At 40.7% G+C, this 22,713-nt stretch overlaps 1 protein-coding gene across 3 annotated transcripts in view; it reads left to right on the forward strand.

Moving 5' to 3' along the window:
* Positions 1 to 22,713, forward strand: part of LOC126298391 (ATP-dependent helicase brm-like) — a 249,423-nt gene that overhangs the window by 51,264 nt on the left and 175,446 nt on the right. For all 3 annotated transcript variants that reach the window (XM_049989699.1, XM_049989698.1, XM_049989700.1), the window contains exons 6-8: positions 11,196 to 11,334; positions 21,295 to 21,450; positions 21,633 to 21,829. In XM_049989699.1, the coding sequence (XP_049845656.1) occupies positions 11,196 to 11,334; positions 21,295 to 21,450; positions 21,633 to 21,829 (492 nt within the window). The remainder of the gene's footprint in view (positions 1 to 11,195; positions 11,335 to 21,294; positions 21,451 to 21,632; positions 21,830 to 22,713) is intronic.

Consider the following 22,713-nt stretch of genomic DNA (forward strand, 5'->3'; position numbering starts at 1 on the left):
GGGCACGAGGAGGTAAGGTTCGGGAATATAAGAAATGAGTGGCAAGTCACTCAGACTCTAGGATGAGACGGGCGTACCTGTTACGAGGATAAGGGGGGGGGGGGGGGAGACAACTGGGGGAAGTTGTTGTCAGTTTCAGCTATTTGCATATTGCATGGATCATAATTGCAATATCTGACTACGATGTGGTACAAGTAAAATGTACAATTACAGTACAGTACACTATCTAAACGAAAATGTGGTAACATGCTGATCATTTTCCAAATACACACAGGGTGTTTAAAAAATGACCAGTATATTTGAAACAGCAATACAAACTAAACGAGCAGCGATAGAAATACACCGTTTGTTGCAATATGCTTGGGACAACAGTACATTTTCAGGCAGACAAACTTTCGAAATTACAGTAGTTACAATTGTCAACAACAGATGGCGCTGCGGTCTGGGAAACTCTATAGTACGATATTTTCCACATATCCACCATGCATAGCAATAATATGGCGTAGTCTCTGAATGAAATTACCCGAAACCTTTGACAACGTGTCTGGCGGAATGGCTTCACCTGGAGGTGAGATGTACTGCTTCAGCTGTTCAATTGTTTCTGGATTCTGGCACTACACCTGGTCTTTCAAGTGTCCCCACAGAAAGAAGTCACAGGGGTTCATGTCTGGCGAATAGGGAGGCCAATCCACGCCGCCTTCTGTATGTTTCGGATAGCCCAAAGCAATCACACGATCATCGAAATATTCATTCAGGAAATTAAAGACATCGGCCGTGCGATGTGGCCGGGCACCATCTTGCATAAACCACGAGGTGTTCGCAGTGTCGTCTAAGGCAGTTTGTACCGCCACAAATTCACGAAGAATGTCCAGATAGCGTGATGCAGTAATCGTTTCGGATCTGAAAAATGGGCCAATGATTCCTTTGGAAGAAATGGCGGCCCAGACCAGTACTTTTTGAGGATGCAGGGACGATGGGACTGCAACATGGGGCTTTTCGGTTCCCCATATGCGCCAGTTCTGTTTATTGACGAAGCCGTCCAGGTAAAAATAAGCTTCGTCAGTAAACCGAATGCTGCCCACATGCATATCGCCGTCATCAATCCTGTGCACTATATCGTTAGCGAATGTCTCTCGTGCAGCAATGGTAGCGGCGCTGAGGGGTTGCCGCGTTTGAATTTCGTATGGATAGAGGTGTAAACTCTGGCGCATGAGACGATACATGGACGTTGGCGTCATTTGGACCGCAGCTGCAACACGGCGAACGGAAACCCGAGGCTGCTGTTGGATCACCTGCTGCAGTAGCTGCGCGTTGCCCTCTGTGGTTGCCGTACGCGCTCGCCCTACCTTTCCAGCACGTTCATCCGTCACGTTCCCAGTCCGTTGAAATTTTTCAAACAGATCCTTTATTGTATCGCTTTTCGGTCCTTTGGTTACATTAAACCTCTGTTGAAAACTTCGTCTTGTTGCAACAACACTGTGTTCTAGGCGGTGGAATTCCAACACCAGAAAAATCCTCTGTTCTAAGGAATAAACCATGTTGTCCACAGCACACTTGCACATTGTGAACAGCACACGCTTACAGCAGAAAGACGACATACAGAATGGCGCACCCACAGACTGCGTTGTCTTCTATATCTTTCACATCACTTGCAGCGCCATCTGTTGTTGAAAATTGTAACTACTGTAATTTCGAAAGTTTGTCCGCCTGAAAATGTACTGTTGTCCCAAGCATATTGCAACAAATGGTGTATTTCTATTGCAGCTCGTTTAGTTTTTATTGCCGTTTCAAATATACCGGTCATTTTTGAAACACCCTTCAGTGTTTGAAGATAATTTTACTATCTGCTAAATTCTCTGCATCAGTGGGTATTGTGGCTGAATGTCAGGCCTTTTTGTTCCACACTATGGTTTAATGAAATGATAGTGAAAGTCGTTTCTCCTTCTGATATTATAATCATGAACATTACTGTTGTTTTCAACGTGTCCCTCTGTTCTCCCTGAGGAAGGCACTAATTTAGTAAGTACTGGTCAGCCCTTGTTTGCTGTTGGTGTTGCTAATGCTGCCTTTCATTCAGGTAACACTACATGACCCATTAGTCATTAATCTGACATAGATATTTAACGTGAATAACATCTGAAACTACAGTTAAACTGATGTGTGAGGTATTCATATTACTGCCCATGTTTACTAGAATTTTTCTGGTTGTGGTTTGTGCTCTCACCTCTCACCATATGGAATACTTTTTTTAATGACCTATGTATAACTAATCCACTCACTGTGAAAGGATTTTTCGAAATTTAACTCTTGAAGAGATGAAATGGACATTTAAATTTTGTTTAGGACACTGATGTGGAGTACTGCCTGTTCGATAGGTGTTCCTGTACATTTGATGTGCTATGCACATTGCATCTTGATCCCTATGCAGATTTAACAATGTCTTTAGAAGCCACTATGAGGAACAAACATGTCATTGGACATTTGAAGTAGAAAGGATATATGACTTACAGCTTTATAACAACTTTGAAAATAGCACAGACTTCCTTTTCCAGAAGCAGTTAGTGAAGGAACGTTGATAAAGTGTCACTCTTATTTTGATGTTTTCCACTCTAACAAGTAAAAATTTTCTGAAGTTTCAAATAATTATACTTGAAAAGTAAATTGTGTAGTGAATATAAAATTACAAACACACTGTATTGATGTGTGTCATTATGTGTTTTTGTCAAATTATGATTGGCCCCTTTCATTGAATCTTCTTCCAAGAAGCCTAATGTTCATACACCTATTTCCATGTTGGTATGTTCTGTGGTTTCCCTGCAGTGCAGGGCTAGATGCACAGACCGAACAAACTTAATAATTTGGAAATTTTTCACAAAACAAACCTGTAACACCATAAAGTTGCATCTACAAGTATCAACATAGTCATTCAGTAATGCAAATAACATCAAATTCTACTCTCTTGCAGTGTTGGGGGCTGTAATAAATCGATGATTCTTTGCTTGTCGTAAGAGGAGTCTTACACCTAGTCCTGCTTCTACAGTTACGACTTGCTCATTATTAGGATACCTGTCAGGTTTAGCTCATTTCACACCCTTTCCATCACTCTTCTTGGCTTAATCACTTATGGTCTCCTTTCCTCCTCTAAAGGTTTGACCTTCACTTTTCTAAATTTCGCAGAAGTACAAGCTGTTTGGGTATGGACACTGTGAATGATGCATGATATATTTACTTTGCACTGTTATCTTTTGGATGTACTACTAGTGTGAATTCATGTTCACACTCTAAATCCAGCATGGTAGCCAATTTTTTGTGGGAGATGTTATGTACCCTCATGGTTGTAGCCCCCTGACAATGCTGGGGTCACACTGTAACTTTCACATCTATACTGAAAAGTAGCTGCCTATCCAATCCAGGGCTCACAGCTCCAAGCAACGGTTACTATGCCAGATAGCCTTTGCCTTGGGAATGTGGCACCTGTGGGGACAGGCTCTTGATTAGAGTGAGTGGCATCAATATCCGTAGTGTAATAGATCATACTCACCTTTACTGTTGACCATGCCAACACAGCTGTCTCAGCAAATAGGAAGCAAGATTTTAATGCAGAAGCTGACAATCCTGTGGTCTTTCTGTCTTCGGCCGTGCAATGGGATGAGAGTCAAGCAAGGAGAAATGGAAGTGGACAGTTCACCCAGTTCCTGGTATACTCCAGAACTTTTGGACAACCTTTTGCAACATGAAGCAAGAGATTTTCATTGAAGATATTGAGGATAGGTTCAGAGCAGCATTGCAGACTGTTAATGAAGGTACGAGTGAGCATATGGATTAAGTTCACAGGTACATGAGTGGCTCGAAGACTCTTTAAGTAATAGAACCCAGTATGTCCTCTATGGTGAGTGTTCATCAGAGACAAGGGTATCATTAGGAGTGCCCACCAGGGAAGAGTGATAGGACCATTGTTGTTCTCTGTATACATGAATGATTGGGCCGATGGGATGGGCAGTAATCTTCGGTTGTTTGCTAATGATGCTGCGGTGTACGGTAAGATGGAAGGTGACTTAGACAAAATTTCTAGTTGGTGTGAAGAATGACAGCTAGCTCTAAATGTGGGGAAAAGTAAGTTAATGGGGAGGAGTGGGAAAAACAAACTCATAATGTTCAGACACAGCATAAGTAGTGTACTGCTTGACACAGTTACGTCATTTAAATATCTGGACGTAACATTGCAAAGTGGTATGAAATGGAATGAGCATGTGAGGACTGTAGTAGGGAAGGCAAATGGTTGACTTTGTGGTTTATTGGGAGAATTTTAGGAAAGTGTGCTTCATATGTAAAGGAGACCGCGTATTGGGTGCTAGTGTGACCTATTCTTGAATACTTAGAGTGTTTGGAATCCGTACCAGGTCAGATTGGAGGAGGACATTAGAGGAGTTCAGTGTTGGCGTGCCATATTTGTTACCGGTAGGTTTGGACAACACGTAAGTCTGCAACGCAGTGTGCGGTGGCTTGCAGATTATCGGTGTAAAAATGTAGAACTTACTTGCAATAGTGAATGTGAGCAATGGATCATTGTTGATCAAACCTTTGATTGCTAACCAGTCACAGGCACTTTATTCCTGAAGTAGCTCAGAGATATACCACGTACCATCTCTTCTCATCACAAATTCAACAGGATTCAAGGTGTCTTCTTCCATTGGGACCTAACACTACAAACATATGAAGTGTATGCTAACCTGTAGGGGTATGGAGTACATTTTGTTTGTTGTTTTCAGAGAGGACTTAAGGACAATAAGGTGGATACTGGAGCTTGCATCCTAGCCTTCAATTGAAGAGCTCTACCTGAGAACGTTAAGATCGTGGTTTATAGGTGTGATGTCAAGCCCTATTTTCCTTCTCTTGTCAGGTGTTTTGGGTGCCAGACATTTGGGCACACATCCTCCTGCTGTAATGATGAAGCTGCTTGTGGGACATGCAGAGGAACAACACATGGTGTCAGCCATTGTAAACAACCCCCCTACAAGTGTAAACTGCCCAGAATACCACCACCCTCTTTCATTGACATGTTCAACTTTCAGGAGGGAGAAGAAAGTCCAGGAATATAAAGTGCTTGACCACCTATCTATATCAAAATGCTGAGACAAAGTTTGAATGACTCACTCAATTGATGTGACATGAAACTTTGCAAACATCCTCGCCTAGCACAATGGCAGGGTCTCAGAAAGCAACTCCTGGCCATAGCCACATTCATATACCTGCTTCTTTGTTGGAGAAGGGACTGGAGCTTACTCAACCCCCAAGTCCATAGCACCAGTGGTAACTACCCCGTTCGGTGCAGCCAGAGATGTCTCATCCTTCTCTAGCACTGTCAAGGAAGAGGACACCTGCCAATATGGGCCCCTCTCAGAAGGAAACAGACACTCAGTCTACCACCAACCAGTGGCTGACAAAGCCACAAGCTGCAGGCTGTAGGAAAGAACAGTCCTCTTCTATCACAGAATTAGAGATAAGAAAATCGTCACAGAAATCGAAAACTTAGAGTCGAGAAGAAAAAATTGAGAAGCTGAATTCTGCTGCTGTGGTCGATCTGGCCCCATCTCCACAGAGGTTGAGCCTGTGAATACTAATGAAAAATCACATGTTCTGGTGGGACAGTACTCATCGGCAAAGTAATTCATACTCCTGTTGCCCCTTCATGACTTTCTCAGATCTCAATCTGATGTTACTTAATTGGATCTACCATTGCCACAAGGTCAAACTTAGTCAATTAAAAGATACTTACTCTGCAGTTAGTGTGGAACTCCAGGGGACAGAGTTCTCAGAAACCAAACACTCTACTATTAAAAACTACAAATCGCGTGCTGTAAAAGTTATGTTAATGGTGAGAGGGCATCCAGAGGAGTCTGCAAGCTCATATGCTCTGACACTTTCAGTAAGTAAATGCCACTAACCACTGAATTAGAAGCTGTTGTTGTTAGTCTCTACCTGTTCGAGTAACATATTTACTTTAATCTAAGCCACACTTTTTTTCTGGTTTTGTAATCCGAAAAACCGCCTGTGGCTTAGAATAGAGTTCAAAGTAAGTGGAAGTTCTGAAAAATGTTGGTAGGTGCCACCACAACTAACTTCTGCTTTGCAGGCACAAAGATAAATACTAGCGCAAAACCTCTGTGTCAGTAAATAAATTAAAAGAAAAGGTAGAAGAATGCAAACATTATGCCATGTATTCTTTTGTGTTTGCTGCTATCTCATTTAAATCCTGAATGCCTAATAAACAACGAAACTAGAGTGTGACAACAGCAAATGCAGAAGAATATACATATCATGTCATGTTTATATTCGTATTATTCTTATGCTTAATAGTGATACAGTCAGAAATGAAGCAAAGCAACTGACTAGATTTTTAAATTTAAGATGACTCTAATTTCTGTGCAGAATGTTACGTACTAAAGAGGTGTCTGCAAAGATTTTCAAATGGAGAAAAAGTTTTGCTAAACTCTCGTTCAGAACATCATCTATCATATGCAGTCTATTATTTGGTTCTTGTTGATCATTATCAAAGAAAGCAACAGTGTAAATAACAACAAATAGCAGTCTCTTGCCATTGTTTCACTTATGAGACAATTCCTTTCTTTTTTTTATTGTAAACCGTGGTAGCGTGCACAAAAGCAAGCCATGCCGCGATCGGCAACAGGTTGTAAACACTCATTATTAGAATGCGACAAACAATGCATGACACAGTACAATAATGCATTTTCAGCTTAGAGTGACGTAAACACCTATAACAAAGAGAACAGCATATATCAGATCAAAGCAAAATAAGCAATCGATTCAAACCAGATGAAGCACGAGAAAAAGGAAGGGTACCCTTATAAATACGGACAGAGCGCCTGACACATAGCAATGGCTACTTGGTAAAGCTTAACTGTTAAGCTTACGACTTGACCCAAACTGCTGTAGCTGTATCTTCATCCATTCGACCTAAATTGTGTCTCGTGTTACAATGGACAAACTTTGTTTCTATTTGGAGGTGCGGTCTAAAACTTCTCTCCCCCTTGAATTTCGAGTCTAAAATTTCAAGTGCGGCTTAAGTTCGGGAATTTTTTCCCCGCTTGATTTCGAGTCTCATTTTTCAGGTGCGGCTTAGATTCGAGTAAATACGGTAACTGTATGTGATGGCTATCCACCCCCAGACAGACCTAAATCATATCACAAGTTGGGGGAGGTAGTGGAGCAGTTGCATTCACCCTTCCTTCTACTGGTGGACTTCAATTCTCACAGTCCTCTGTGGGGCAGTGAAACCACATCTGCGTGGGGCCAAATATTAAAACAATTAATTTCAGAACTGAAAGTCTTCCTACTGAAGACTGCAGATGCAGCACACATCAGTATGGCTCATGGGACATGCTCAGGTATAAATACACTGAAGAGCCAAATAAACTGGTACACTTGCCTAATAGCATGTAGGGCCCCCACGGGCATGCAGATGTGCTACAAAATGACATGTCCTGGACTCTACTAATGTCTGGAGTAGTGATGGAGGGAATTGACACCATGAATCCTGCAGGACTTGACCATAAATCCGTAAGAGTACGAGGGGGTGGAGATCTCTTCTGACAGCATGTTGCAAGGCATCGCAGATATGCTCAATAATGTTCATGTTTGGGGTGTTTGGTGGGCAGTAGAAGTGTTCAAACTCAGGAGAGTGTTCTTAGAGCCACTATGCAGCAGTTCTGGACGTGTGGGGTATCACATTGTCCTGCTGGAATTGCCCAAGTCTTTCGGAATGCGCAGTGCACAATGGACATGAACGGACGCAGGTGATCAGACAGGATTCTTACGTACGTGTCACCTGTCAATCATATCTAGATGTATCAGGGATCCCATATCACTCCTAAACACACTCACACCATTAAAGAGACTCCACCAGCTTGAACAGTCCCCAGCTGACATGCGGGATCCATGGATTCATGAGGTTGTCTCCATAGCCGTTCATGTCCATCCGCTCGATATAGTTTGAAACAAGACTTGCCCGACCAGGCAACATGTTTCCAGTCATCAACAGACCATGTCAGTGTTGACGGTCCTAGGCGAGGCATAAAGTTTTGTGTCATGCAGTCATCAAGGGTACATAAGTGAGCCTCCGGCTCCGAAAGCCCATATTGATGATGTTTCGTTGAATGGTTCGCACGCTGACACTTGTTGATGGCCCAGCATTGAAATCTGCAGCAATATGCGAAAGGGTTGCACTTCTGTCACGTTGAACAATTCTCTTCAGTCATCATTGGTCTCGTTATTGCAATATCTTTTTCCGGCCGCAGCAGTGTTGGAGATTTGATGTTTTACAGGGTTCCTGATATTTGCGGTACACTCGTGAAATGGTTGTACTGGAAAATCCCCACTTCATTGCTGCCTAGAAGATGCCATGTCCCATCGCTCGTGTGCCAACTGTAACACCACGTTCCAACTCACTTAAATATTGATAACCTACCAATGTAGCAGCAGTAACCGATCTAACTGCACCAAAGATTTGTTGTCTTATGCAGGCATTGCTAGCCAGAGTACCATATTCTGCCTGTTTACATATTTCTGTATTTGAATACACATGCTTTTTTCAGTTTCTTTGCCACTTCAGTCTATTGCAGTTCACAATCTGAGCATATCACCCTTGATCCAGTCGTAAGTGAATGCCAACCTCTGAGACAACAATTATCATTTTCTTATCACTCTCCCTATCTCAAACTACCAACCAATGGAACACCAACCGTACTGGACACTTTGAAAAGCCAGCTGGCAATCTTTTACCTATCGAGCAACTTTGGATCCAGTCAAGCAAAAGATATCAAAGGAGAAGTAAAAGATACTATCGACATGACTATACATACTGTGGAAGCATTGATACCTTATTCTTCAGGCCCTTGCCCCCCCCCCCCCCCCCCCCCCCCCCCCCCCGCCCCTTGCTCCTCCACTGAAAACCTGTACCTTAGTGGTCTGATTAAATGTCTGCAGCCATCAGAGAGCGTTGAAGGGCACTTCAACGTCACAAATGCCGTCCTTCTACAGAGCATTTAAGAGACTTCAAGCAAAGGCTTGGTTTGTAATAAAAAAAAGAGAAGGCAGAATGTTGGGAACAATATGTATGCTATCAGAGCCCACACCACAGTGTTTAAAGTGTGGACTAAACTCCACCGTATTTGCGGCCAACCACCATCCACAGTAGTTCTCAACATGTTTTTCAATGGCGACATCTTTACTGATTCGTGGTCACTACTGAATGCATCATATCACACTTTGTCAAAGGCTGGGATCGAAAGATGGGGTTCGTGCTGACTAAGCAGATGCGCTAACCACTATGCCGCCCAGGCACAGTGGCATTATGCAAATGCACAGGCTAGTGTAGCATGTGCCATCTGAGCCTCAGTCCACTTGGTATTCCCCCTAAACTCGAAAAGCATTGCAGAGACTGTCCAACTGTACTGAAATAGCACCTTAGCATTGAACAAAAGGGGCATCCTGCTTCAAACCCAGGCATAGGTGCCTCACTCAAATGAAACTATATGGTTCCAGAGACCTTTTCAAGTATCAAACATCTGTAATGTGTGTGTAACGGTATTGTGACCTCAATGGGATCCACCTTTCCCTGTCGTACAGCTCCATTTCACTGTGCACCACAGGGTACTAACTTCAGGAGTCCATACAGAAAGTATGTAACTTTGTCCTGAAATATGGATATCAGTTTTCTTGCATGAAACCTCATGTCTTACACTTTTGTGGTCCCAAGACTGTGCATCTGCACCCGGGACTTTACCTCAGTAGCCAATTATGTGAGGTTGTAGAATCTTCAAAATTTTTAGATCTTCTATTTCACAGCAAGTTAACATGGTATCCATATGGATACCAGCTCAAGGCAAATTGCATGAGGAAACTTAATACTATCAGATCTCTCCTGTATCACTGACCGCACAGTTCTTCTATGAATAAAAATGGATATGCTGACAATGAGATAGGTTGAGCACTTCGCCCCAGAAGAAAAGCGTCTGACAACATTCAGCAACAACAAATGTCAGCTGGAAGAGTTTTTCTTCCATTTATTTGCAATATTACGGACCATATTGGGAAAGTTCAGGCCAAGTTTCAAGTTGAAACAATCTTTAGACCCACCAAGAAGGTTAGTGAGTGTTTAAGATCGGTGAAAGATGCACGACATCCCTTAGCAACTGCTGGGGTGTATAAAATTCCTTTTGGCTGTGGGAAGGTTTATATTGGAACAACGAAAAGAAGTGCCAGTACCCATGTAACTGAACGCAAAAGGAACTGTCAACTAGGACATACCGATGGCACATGTTTTAAAGATGTTGATCATGAAATAAAATTTAGCGAGACAAGTGCTAGCTAGGACATCGTGTTATTATGCATGTATGTACAGGGAGGCTATAGAGATTCAGAAACACTGCCATAATTTTAATAGAAAAGAGGAATGCTCAAAGTTAGACAAGATATGGTGGTCAACTTTGCTACAACGATGTGACAGTTGATTACCTTCAATCGAGAATAATGACATTTGTGAGAGATAGACTTAGTTAGCCCCCAAGTGACGTACAGTGGTGCCCTCTATGTGCTCTATATAAATGGGACCTCCACGGCTTGGCAGCCAGTCGTTGACTCACCTCGGAAGATGTTGCCCGCAGTTGGCAACGAAGTGTCAGGAAGTAGTAGTTTTACTGATTGACCATGGCCTCTTAGCCTGGCAGCCCGGAAGTTTTAATTAATGAAGGCAACGGCTGTGAAAACCTACATGTTATGAGAAACAGTTCATTAGTCTTTGGATTTACACTTCATATGACTCTACACAAGTAGATAACCTTGTCCTCAGTCTAGATTCTGATATGCCAACCAATGTTAGTCCTGCAGCTATTTCCCATTATGACATTTTGGAAAATGGATCTACTATAGTGGGCAAAAGTATCAAGCTATAGCTGTAAGTGAAAAGTGCAAAACCATGTCACTGGAGAAACAGTATACCCTACAGTTAGTTAACTTCTGAGGAGAAAAATAGATATTCAACTAGTTAATTATGTTCTTGTACCCTTCACTTCAGTATTAGTGTAGGTCTTTGTCTCTTCCTTACCAATATCATCAGATGCTGGAATTTTTAGTATAGCATCTACTTTATTGAATGACTTTCATGTGTTTATTTACAGGTTGAATGCTCGAATAGCACTGAGACTTCAAGAATTAACTAGTCTCCCAGCAGCAATGCCAGAAGATTTGAGGATTAAGGCTGAGATTGAACTGAGAGCTTTAAGGTTATTAAACTTCCAGAGGTCACTAAGAGCAGAGGTTTGTTATAGTTTCAGATCATATTGAAATACATTTCTATAATAAATCCATAATAATGGAGGAGGCTTATACTTCACATACTGTTGAAATATTGTAAGTGTATTTGAGTGGTTGAAAAGGGTTGTGATTAAGTGCATATGATCTCCAGATAAGATATTCAGGCTAGTTCTGAAAGTGTTAAACTGAAGTATTATGAGTCAGTAATTTCCAGTATTCGTGAGTTATTCTATTGTCGAATGACTATACAGTATTAAAATATTGTAAAATCTCAAAGGAATTATCATAAGAACATTAAACCAATGTGTTATGTGCATGAAAGTATGCAACTGTTTAGCTCTCTGTATGTTTGGACTGACAGGCACTACTCCCACATTTTCACATGTGTGACAAGTGTCATAGCGGAGTAATTACATTATATTACATTAGTTGTATTCCACGGGCACAGTGGAGAGTTTTCTGTGAGATGTGGTGGAAAGAAGTCAAAGATGTATATTTTAATTGCAGTACAGTGAAATGACTTTACATTAGTAAAGACTATTGTTTTACAGTGTTAATCATAATTATAAAATACTTAAAATGATAAATTAAAGTGTTTCTCTGAAGACACTGTTCAATGAAGTAAGAGTAGGTTTCCAACTGAAAGTTCTTTAATTCACTCTTAAACACCTCCATATTATCTACAGTACATGAAATTTAATGTGGTTGGGTAGGTTGTTGAATACATGTGTACTCACGTATCTGACTCTTTTCTTTATGAATGTTAATCCCTAGAAGCCTCTCTAGATGTTGTTTTGGTCCTAATGCTGTATTCATGCTTTCCACATTTTATTTATTCATTTTAGAAAAGAGAAATATTGATAATGACTAAGCACCTGAAAATGTATCATACATTTTTACAAATTTCACATCTATCTTTAGCAAAATTGGCATCTAATCTTTTTTGCTTTGTAAATGATTAAACATACAAATTTAAAAGATTGTTAGTCTATGTGCCTGAAGATGAAGCCTTACAGCTTTGAAATTTGCTGTGAAAAGAAAAGTGATGACTGGGGAGCTTTCTGACGAAAGTTTGCTTTTTACAAAATATCAATACTTTTCCAAAATGGTCTTTTCTTGTTTTCTTCTTTTGGCTCTGTCTAAGCTTTCAACAAATAATTGTTTCTGTTGGGAAGCAGCAGCATTTTCTCATTGATGAACAGAGTACTGGTCTGATTTAAGGGGTATCTCGACATTATTTTTCTTTCCCCAACAGATTCAATAGTTACAAAGTCTGCAGAATATTAATTTAGACCTTTTGTAGGTATTTGTAGCTGTGTGACCCATACGTGATTATGCTACAGGTAGAACCAACAAGGTACTTAGCATAGAAGTAGAACCAAAAATAACTCTCTTCACATTTGTGGATAAAACTTTTTGACATTGTCGAAAGTCGGGGGTGTGTTTTGTTTTGAGATCACTATAGTGTAGAGTGTGAGCACTACAAATGGGCAATCAACCAGTTGTGTAAATGAACTAGAATTCTCAAAATGAGAAAAGAAAACACTCAGCAATGCGCAACACAAAGCATTCTGTAACGACTACCGAGCAATTGCTTGCTAATTGTCAGTGTCCTAAAAGAGGTAGTTCAGGCCTGACATCTACCAGTACTTGATGTAACCACAGTTCAAAACATCTGCCACCTAAAGCTGCCACATTAAACTGTCTGAATTGTACAAATGTTTGAACTTTAGCTAGTAGACACACAGGTTTCTTTGTTCTGTGATTCTACGTCCAATGGCTGAATCCTACATTGCATTACGCAGCATGTATCTTATACAGACAGTTGAACCACCCACAATTGGTGTGTCACCAGAGCACCAAGAACATTTATACATTGGTGTATTTGTGCACTTTTGATTTTGCAAATACAATGTTACACACATGATATTTCCAATGTGGGCTTCATAAAAAGATGTGCACAGGGTGTATTCGACCCGGAAGATCTGGGAAAAACCCGGGAATTTTTTCATCCGAGAGAAAACCGGGAAAAACCTGGGAATTTTGTAGAATTCCAGGAATTTTTCGTTGTTTAAGTTTTCAGTTAATTTTTAGTAATTTTCACTGGTAAGAATCGATAATCTAACAAAGGATATTACTGTATCTTGCTACTGCAGAATAATACTGCAACAATAGAAGGAGAATGAGGAAAAAATATGAAAATTAAACATGAATTGGATGGGAAATGTGCCACATACAACAACAAAACCCAGTGCTCATACAAGCTGTTTGCCAACAGCAAAATGTATCAAAGGCTTTAGGAAGACTGTGCAATGCCTCTTAACAACAAATTGCCTCCGATGAGCGTGACGTCACAACCTTTTACATTAGATTCGTTTTAGCAGTTACGAGCAGCCTCATGCGCATTGACAGTTGAGTGACAAATGATTTGTATCTTCTCCCTCTTCTAGCTACTGAAATGTGGCTGTTGGCTGTGTAAGCAGTCGCAGCAAGCAGCTAGATGGAACCGGGAAAACTTTTACTGCCCCGCCCAAGCTGCCAGATTTACGCATGCGTAGAAGGTGCGGTCTCTATTAGGGTGGCGGAGGGGAGGAGGGGGGGGGGGGGGGGGCTCAAACAGAGGTATCTGACCCCGGAGACAATTGCGGGGCGGGGGGTGTCGCCAAATTCACATTCATAAGGAGAAAAAAAAAACCTTGTTTCACAAAGCGCCTAGCATCCAGTGCCCGTTGGTCTATTGATTACTCATATGATTTTGAAACGCTTCCGTGTTGGTTTTTGAACACACTCTAAGTTGATTTGTGAATGAATCATAAGTTGATTTTTGAATCCGTGCATAATGTACGTGATGATAGTCAGGGGAATCCTCCTCGCATCTAGAAGTAAACTTTCCAGCAGGCAGAAGGGGACTGGGCTATACGTGCTGAGCGGAGTAAAGCGTTAACGCCAATCGTTGTCTGATTATGTTGTTGATTGGGTTTGCAAATGATCAGCGTTGTTATAATTACCAGGTAAATCCATAGTCAGACTACCAGAGTGGAAATAAACGACTAACAGAAATAACAGGTAAGAAAGGTTACGTATTGTCTTCTCGGTGTATACAAGAAAATGAAATTTTGCCAGAAAATTCTTGGCCAGGTCGCTATACTGGTAAGGGCCAGTTGTACAGTCCCCATCTAGCAATGGCGTAAGTTCTATTCTGGAAGTAGCACAGAAAAGGATTTGTACGAAAATAACAATGCCTAACTGGAGACTAATCAGGGATAACTAAACCGGTGATTCTGGCGGGGTTAGCAAAGTTAATCGGTGAATAAGTTTTGACAAAGTCAAGAATAGTTCCAGAATTAGTCATGACAAAATTGTTTGTTAGAATGGGGAAGGAGAAGAAATGGAGACATCACACACATTAGTGAAGAGTATGATGATTCCAAATTTATATAAAAATCTCATACTACTACTTTCCGATCTCATGCTGAGAAACTGGAGCGTATGAATGAAATGTGAAACTGTTTTGCAACATAAAGCTTTTTGCATGTAGTAGGCCTTATAGGCATTTTATGTTGGTCTTCGTGAATTATATTCTGTTGTGTTATAAAAATGACCATTGGTACCAAAACAGTCTTGTTTATTTGGTGTGTGTTACAATTTCGGCAGTGTTAGAAAGGCCTACTTTGTTTTATCAAGCAGACAGTGACAAAATAGACGTAATCAGAATGAGATACCACCCAAGTCTTGGGTACTATTTATGTTGACAGCTTACGCAGTATTATACAATGATATTTAGATTTTTCATGTAGCAAAACGTTTGACGAACTTTGATGAGGTAATAGATTCTTTCGCAGAAAGGAAAGCATGCCATGTAAAGCTGTAGCAAGATTAGAGAGAAAACAATGCTAGGAGCTAAGGGTGAAAGAAATGTGTACTGTCTTGCTTGTCTCTTGTCTTTACTGGTTTTATGTATCCTACAATTAATTTTATGTCATCCAAAATAGAAAGTTTTTAGCTAACAGGCAATAAAGAGTGCAAATTTTCTGCAGAGTTATTGTTCTACCGATTACAAATAATCGCATCCAGTATTAACTGGAAGTCTTTCTTTAAAGAGAGGCAGGATGTCGAACTGGGCGACTGCGGGCAAGAGAGGCACCACAGGACATTTTAATTTACACTGTCCTGATTATAATTTGATGGTATCCAGTACAAAAAAATACACTTTTCAATTCCATGGAGCGAAATACAGTGACGTGCAATAGAAGAATGTTGTGTGTAGAGGGGTGGCACTGCAGTCAGGCACACTTAAGACCAAGTAACATGTCCGACATTTCCTCAAACATATAGGTTTTATGTATCAGGCTCTTCAGAAAGATGTGCACTACAAAATGAACATTTTTTTGAAAATTCGAATTTTTAAAATTTTTGACGACGTATCTCAAACGCTCGAGGGTGAGGGTGGCGGGGGCACTAATTTAGTATTGCCCATGTTCAGAAATATCGTAGATCTGCGGCTGATGCACAGAACAGTCTGAGTTATAGTGGAGAAGTATGTAGTCTCCACATGACGCGTGTTTACATTTAGTGATTTTGCTGTTTCCTCTTCATTTACTGCTCTTTAGTAAAATGAAAACAAAATGGACTTCTGTGGCCGGGAGCTATCAAGTGAATTAAAATACATTTACATAATACGGAAGGCTAATGTATGTTATTAGTTTCAGATTTTATTTTATTCCCACTTTTCTGGTAGAACAAGGCAGTCAATGTGTTTGAAACGAAGTGTTTAGTATCATACTACTGGCTAACTTCAACTGCTCGCTGCATTTCATGTGCATGTTTTCATCTTCTAGCACATATGGCATTATGCCATAATAAAGAATCAAAAATGAGTTAATACAGTACTGGTACTCCAAGAAAATTTACATCCCGAAACCCACTCTGAAAAGCTTAATATCAGGTCGAGGCCTGCTTCTTTGGGAATCTGGATATACAAATGTGCTCTTTAAGTATGCACTTTAAATGTGCCATTTTAGTATGGTTCATGAAATCCTGATGCTCTTGGAGTATCCTCTGATGTCTTGTTTCTTTTATGACATAATGTAAGATTTTTAAATGTTTTACACATACGAACATACGGGCTTCCTGTGTTATAGTAGCTGCCAAAGCGCGGTGGCGCCTGTTACCTGGCGCTCTCTGACAACTACTGAAAGGAACCTATTTCTAACAGGTCGTTGGAAAGTATTGTGAATCGTTGGTTGCAAAGTGTTACTTGCAAAGTAAACCTCCTTTTACGCAAGTTGAACTATGTGGGAGAACGTATGATGAATTTCTTAAATCACAGAGCGTTTGATGATGAGCCATTTAGAAGTATTTCGAGCCCAGGAGATCAGACATTCATGTCATTATTATGAACAAATTGATGTAGTGCAATGGGAAGTTCTCTCTCCTCTGCAGTAGCTGATTTATTTGTGGAAAACTTTGAGGACAAGTCACTGGACTTGGTTAAAAAATTTTCCTGGCACATTTGTGTGATCTATCTTTTAAAGTGTCCCAAAAAATATCAACATTGTATGTGAAAGCTTAGCTTCTCTTGCAGCTTATTAACCTTAGAGACCAATATTATATGTGAAAGCTTTTCTTTTCTTTTAGCAACACTATGTAGGTCTATATTAATTTAAAACATTAACTTTTCCTGTTTGTGTATCCGCACTACTTAACAGTGATGTTGCTATTAGCTGACTGCAGCACGTGTCCTGGGTTCTGAATATCTGCTGTCAACGGCTGACGAGATCACGTGAAATGAGCTATGACAGGCTCCTCAATTCAGGGCACAATGATAGGTGATCAAAGCCTTGGCGAAGGATTTGGTTAAGTTGTTCTAGTTCAGGGCGGTATTGGGTGACAAATTCCTTTATGGCTGGTTCTTGCGGGTGGTGGGAGGATTGGGGCTGTGAGAGGCAATGGCACAGATCTGTTTGTGCACTAGGTCTGCGGGCTAGTGCCTTTACATCTACATCTACATTTATACTCCGCAAGCCACCCAATGGTGTGTGGCGGAGGGCACTTTACGTGCCACTGTCATTACCTCCCTTTTCTATTCCAGTCGCGTATGGTTCGCGGGAAGAACGACTGTCGGAAAGCCTCGGTGCACACTCGAATCTCTCTAATTTTACATTCATGATCTCCTCGGGAGGTATAAGTAGGGGGAACAAATATATTCGATACCTCATCCAGAAATGCACCCTCTCGAAACCTAGCGAGCAAGCTACACCGCGATGCAGAGCGTCTCTCCTGCAGAGTCCGCCACCTGAGCCTGCCAAACATCTCTGTAACGCTATCACGGTTACCAAATAACCCTGTGACGAAAAGTGCCGCTCTTCTTTGGATCTTCTCTATCTCCTCCGTCAACCCGATCTGGTATGGATCCCACACTGATGAGCAATACTCTAGTATAGGTCGAACGAGTGTTTTGTAAGCCACCTCCTTTGTTGATGGACTACATTTTCTAAGGACTCTCCCAATGAATCTCAACCTGGTACCCGCCTTACCAACAATTAATTTTATATGATCATTCCACTTCAAATCGTTCCGTACGCATACTCCCAGATATTTTACAGAAGCAACTGCTACCAGTGTTTGTTCCGCCATCATATAATCATACAATAAAGGATCCTTCTTTCTATGTATTCGCAATACATTACATTTGTCTATGTTAAGGGTCAGTTGCCACTCCCTGCACCAAGTGCCTATCTGCTGCAGATCTTCCTGCATTTTGCTACAATTTTCTAATGCTGCAACTTCTCTGTATACTACAGCATCATCCGCGAAAAGCCGCATGGAACTTCCGACACTATCTACTAGGTCATATATAGAAGCAATGGTCCCATAACACTCCCCTGTGGCACGCCAGAGATTACTTTAAAGTCTGTAGACGTCTCTCCATTGATAACAACATGCTGTGTTCTGTTTGCTAAAAACTCTTCAATCCAGCCACACAGCTGGTCTGATATGCCGTAGGCTCTTACTTTGTTTATCAGGCGACAGTGCGGAACTGTATCGAACGCCTTCCGGAAGTCGAGGAAAATAGCATCTACCTGGGAGCCTGTATCTAAGATTTTCTGGCTCTCATGCACAAATAAAGCGAGTTGGGTCTCACCTTTCTGTGAATGCCTTGACGAGATCCTCAGCGTACTGGACAAGAAAGTTCTTGACACTGCAGATACACTGTCCCTGGGTGGCCATGCTGTATGGGAGGGATTTTTAGGTGTGAAATGGATGACAGCTGTTGAAATGAAGGTACTGTTGGTAGTTGTTGAGTTTAATGTTAACAGAGTTTCAGATGGAGCCATCAGTGAGGGTGAGGTCAACATCTAGGAAGGTGGCATGTGTGTTTGAGGAGGACCAGATGAAGCGGGTGGGAGAGAAGGTGTTGAGGTTGTGAAGGAATGAAGATAGGGGTGTCTGAGTGCAGATCATGAAGGTAAGATGTCATTAGTGTACCTGAACCAGACTAGGGTTTGGCATTTTGGGAGTCTAGGAAAGTCTCCTCTATATGGGCCATAAAGAGACTGGTGTAGGAGGACGCCAAGTGGGTGCCAATGGCAGTTTCATGGATTTGTTTGTATATTGTCCTTTCAAAGGAGAAGTAGTTGTAGGTTAGGATAAAGTTAGGAAGATATATGAGGAGTGAGGTAGTGGGTTTGGAGTCTGAAGGGTATTGGGAAAGGTAGTGTTCAATAGCGTTAAGACCATGGGCATGAGGGATGTTGGTGTATAGAGAGGTGGCGTTAACAGTGATGAATAGGGATCCAGGTCTGGGTTTCGGCACTTGTTTGACTTGGCTTCCTCATCTTCATCAGCTTAAATGGAAGTGCTGGCAGCACCTCCTAAATGCCCTCCACTGCCTGAGCAACACCAACTGGGGTTTAGATTGCTCCATGCTGTTGCAGCTCTACAGAGCCCTTGTTCAACCCCACCTTGACTATGGGAGTGTGATTTATGGTTCAGCGGCGCCCTCAGCATCGCATTTGCTTGACCGATTGCACCATTGCGTAGTTAGACTAGCAACAGGAGCTTTTAGGATGAGTCCAGTGACAAGCGTACTGGTGGAGGCTGGAGTCCCTCCATTGAAGATCAAACGTTCACAACTGCTTGCCAGTTACGTTGCACACATTCATAGCTCTCCTAAACATCCTAATTACCACCTTCTTTTCCCAACCACGGCGGTTCACCTCTCACATAAGTGGGCCAGGTCTTACAAATTCTCTCCATTAACTCATTCTAACAGAAGACCTGTTTTTCATGTTGACATGTTGCACCTGCATTCATAAATTCTTCTTTTATGAACTGACTTCACAAATAAATATTTTGGTGGGGTGGCCAGAAATTTTTGTACGTATGGTGTATGTTTATATACTTAATACTTTATGTATCTTTTGAATGTTGCACAACTGCTTCATTTTTATTAATGTATGAGGCAAGGAACATATGAACACTTTGTTAGCTGCTGTTGCGTATTTATTGTAATATATATTTTGTGTTCTTACTTTTCTTTTCTTTGTTTCCTTAGTAGTAACAGTTACAGAATCTGATAGGGATAGGATAGGTTATAGGATCTGGTAGGGATAGTATACATCTGTGCGTTAGTTCTCTGTTTTAGAGTTCTAATATTGCCCCCCCCCCCCCTCCCCCCTTCATGTGCAATGCAAAAGACCTAAAGCTTTTGCATTGAAAAAGTGACCACATGTATGAAAAATAATGTAAACCTAGAACTTTGCATAGACAAAACACAATGAAAGAGTTTTAAACACAACTGCAACCATCTTTCTGAAATGATGAACTGTTAATAATAATAATAATAATAATAATAATAATAATAATAATAATAATAATAATAATAATGGTGGTGGTTGAAATTTATATGTATAGAAAATGTTTTGATTTCTTCATGGGGGCTGCTTTTTGGAAGGTTTTCTGTAATACTGAGTTCTTGCTTAACTTGTTACACAAAATTCAAAAAAATGTTTCAAACTTCCAACAATTATCCTTGTTTGCTGTCCGAAAAATCCATAGACTATCAGAATGTGGATAAAACCTCTTTTTTAAGATATCTCAATAACACAGTGTCAGAGACAGTGCAAATCTATAGATATAAATATGATAATTGTCCCCCCTGTACCTTCTACCTACATCTCAGCTTTCCAGTCTGGCTGGTGTGGCCGAGCAGTTCTAGGCACTTGAGTTTGGAATCGCACGACAGCTATGGTCGCAGGTTTGAATCCTGACTCGGGCATGGATGTGTGTGATGTCCTTAGGTTAGTTAGGTTTAAGTAGTTCTAGGAGACTGATGACCTCAGATGTTAAGTCCCATAGTGCTCAGAGTAATTTGAACCATTTTCACCTGTCTGGATAGCCATTTGTGTTGAAGTCCACGTTTCCGGGATGGGGAGGCATGCCAGCCTGGGATCGAATCTGCCCGGCAGATTAATGATGAGAGCTGGTGTGCTGGCCAGCCTGGATGTTACTTTTAGGTGGTTTCTCACATCCCAATAGTTGAATACCGGGCAGTTGCGTGCATCTCACCCCAGATACATGCTACACAAACATTTAGAAAATTTTCTCACACTTGCACATGGAATTCATTCTAGGTGCAGATTTCATCTTGGGGAGTGGATAGGAAATTGATTCCCTAGATTTTAGTCTCCTTAAACTCGTAATCAGCAGCAGCAGCCTTCATCTCCTTCCAGAGTTTTCTTAGTGACTGTGCTATGTTTTCATGTTAAAATCATTTTGAAATTGCATGATAGAGCAGACTGTGCTTATAATTCAACAGCATTCAAAAATATACATTGATTCTTCTCTTGTATGCTGCTGTTTTACAGTACCTTCTTTGACATTATTTGAAAATGTCTAATATATTAACTGTGGCAACAGTACGGAAACACTGCAGTTTCATAGTTCATATATTGGTTTCAGGTTATTGCATGCATGCAAAAGGACACCATGTTGGACACTGCTTCACTTGCAAAAAAGAGACCAAAAAAATTTAGTTTACGTGAAGCGAGGGCTACGGAGAAATTGGAGAAACAACAGAGGCTTGAGGCAGAACGAAAAAGACGCCAGAAACACCAGGTAAATAAAGCAGATTATACTATTACTCACTTTTTATGTTTTTCTTTATTTTTTTCCTTTTCATTAACCCATTTCCCATATGTGACTTTATTTTGATGCATTTCAAGCAATGAAATTAGAAGGATCTTAGGCTGTCTGCTATATAAGTAAGTAAAATATCTATGCATCTTTTATTTTTCAAGGAGTTCCTAAATGCTGTTCTTCAGCATGGTAAAGATGTGAAGGAATACTTCCGGAACAATTATGCGCGGATACAACGTCTTAATCGGGCTGTCATGACTCACCACGCTAATGCAGAGAGGGAACAAAAGAAGGAGCTAGAGAGGAGAGCAAGAGAGAGATGGAGGCGACTAATGGCAGAAGACGAAGAAGGCTACAGGTTAAATGCCTTACTTTTAACAAATAATTTTATATACAATGTGTAGACAGTTATTTAAATTTAATCTTAAACTTGTTTAACCATTATGCTATATTATTAATTTTTCTGCAGTAGACAGAAGTCTCATTTGAAATATTTTTATCACATTATTTATGTGCTAAAGTATTTTTCACAGAATGCTAAAAGTCTATTTTAATTAATGAAAACTGAATGCTGAAACCAAACGAAACCACTGTGATTCCCTTATTGCATATGTGTAGTAGTTAGTGATGCTTACCAAGAAAGGTCCTCTGCTTTCACAAGTAAACTGTAGCATTCTTAGACATTTTCTCAGTGACATATCTACATCTATATCTGTAATCCGCTAGCCATTGTGTGGCAGAGGGTACTTACTCATAACTGTCATTTACTCATTTCTCTATGCCTTTTGCGAATAATGCGTAGAATAACTGATGGTAAGCCGTGTTATGAGCTTAAATTTATTGGACTTTACCACCCTGGTTCTACTGCTAAAGAGACTGATGACCATGTAGTTTTGTCCCTTTCTCCCCAAACCTACCAACCAATCATATTTCTACTGGTTCTTCTTGGAATGTACACTCTTGTAACTTAACAAGAAGCTTCTCTGTCATACAGTGTCTCTTGTAGTGCCTGCCACCAGAATTGGATGAACATCTCCAGTTCACTCTTCCAGTTACTAAACGCGTCCATGAGAAAATGCACCACCCTTCTTTAAATCTCTGTCTCTCTTAATTTTTCTTTCTGTGGACTAACAATAAATACTCAAGAATCATTAAATACAACGATATTTATAAGCTACCTCTTTGATGGATGAATTAAATTTTCCTTATGATTCTTCTAATGACTCTGTGGCATTTGATTTT

This window comes from Schistocerca gregaria, chromosome X (genome assembly GCF_023897955.1).
Source record: "Schistocerca gregaria isolate iqSchGreg1 chromosome X, iqSchGreg1.2, whole genome shotgun sequence".
Classification (NCBI taxonomy): domain Eukaryota; kingdom Metazoa; phylum Arthropoda; class Insecta; order Orthoptera; family Acrididae; genus Schistocerca; species Schistocerca gregaria.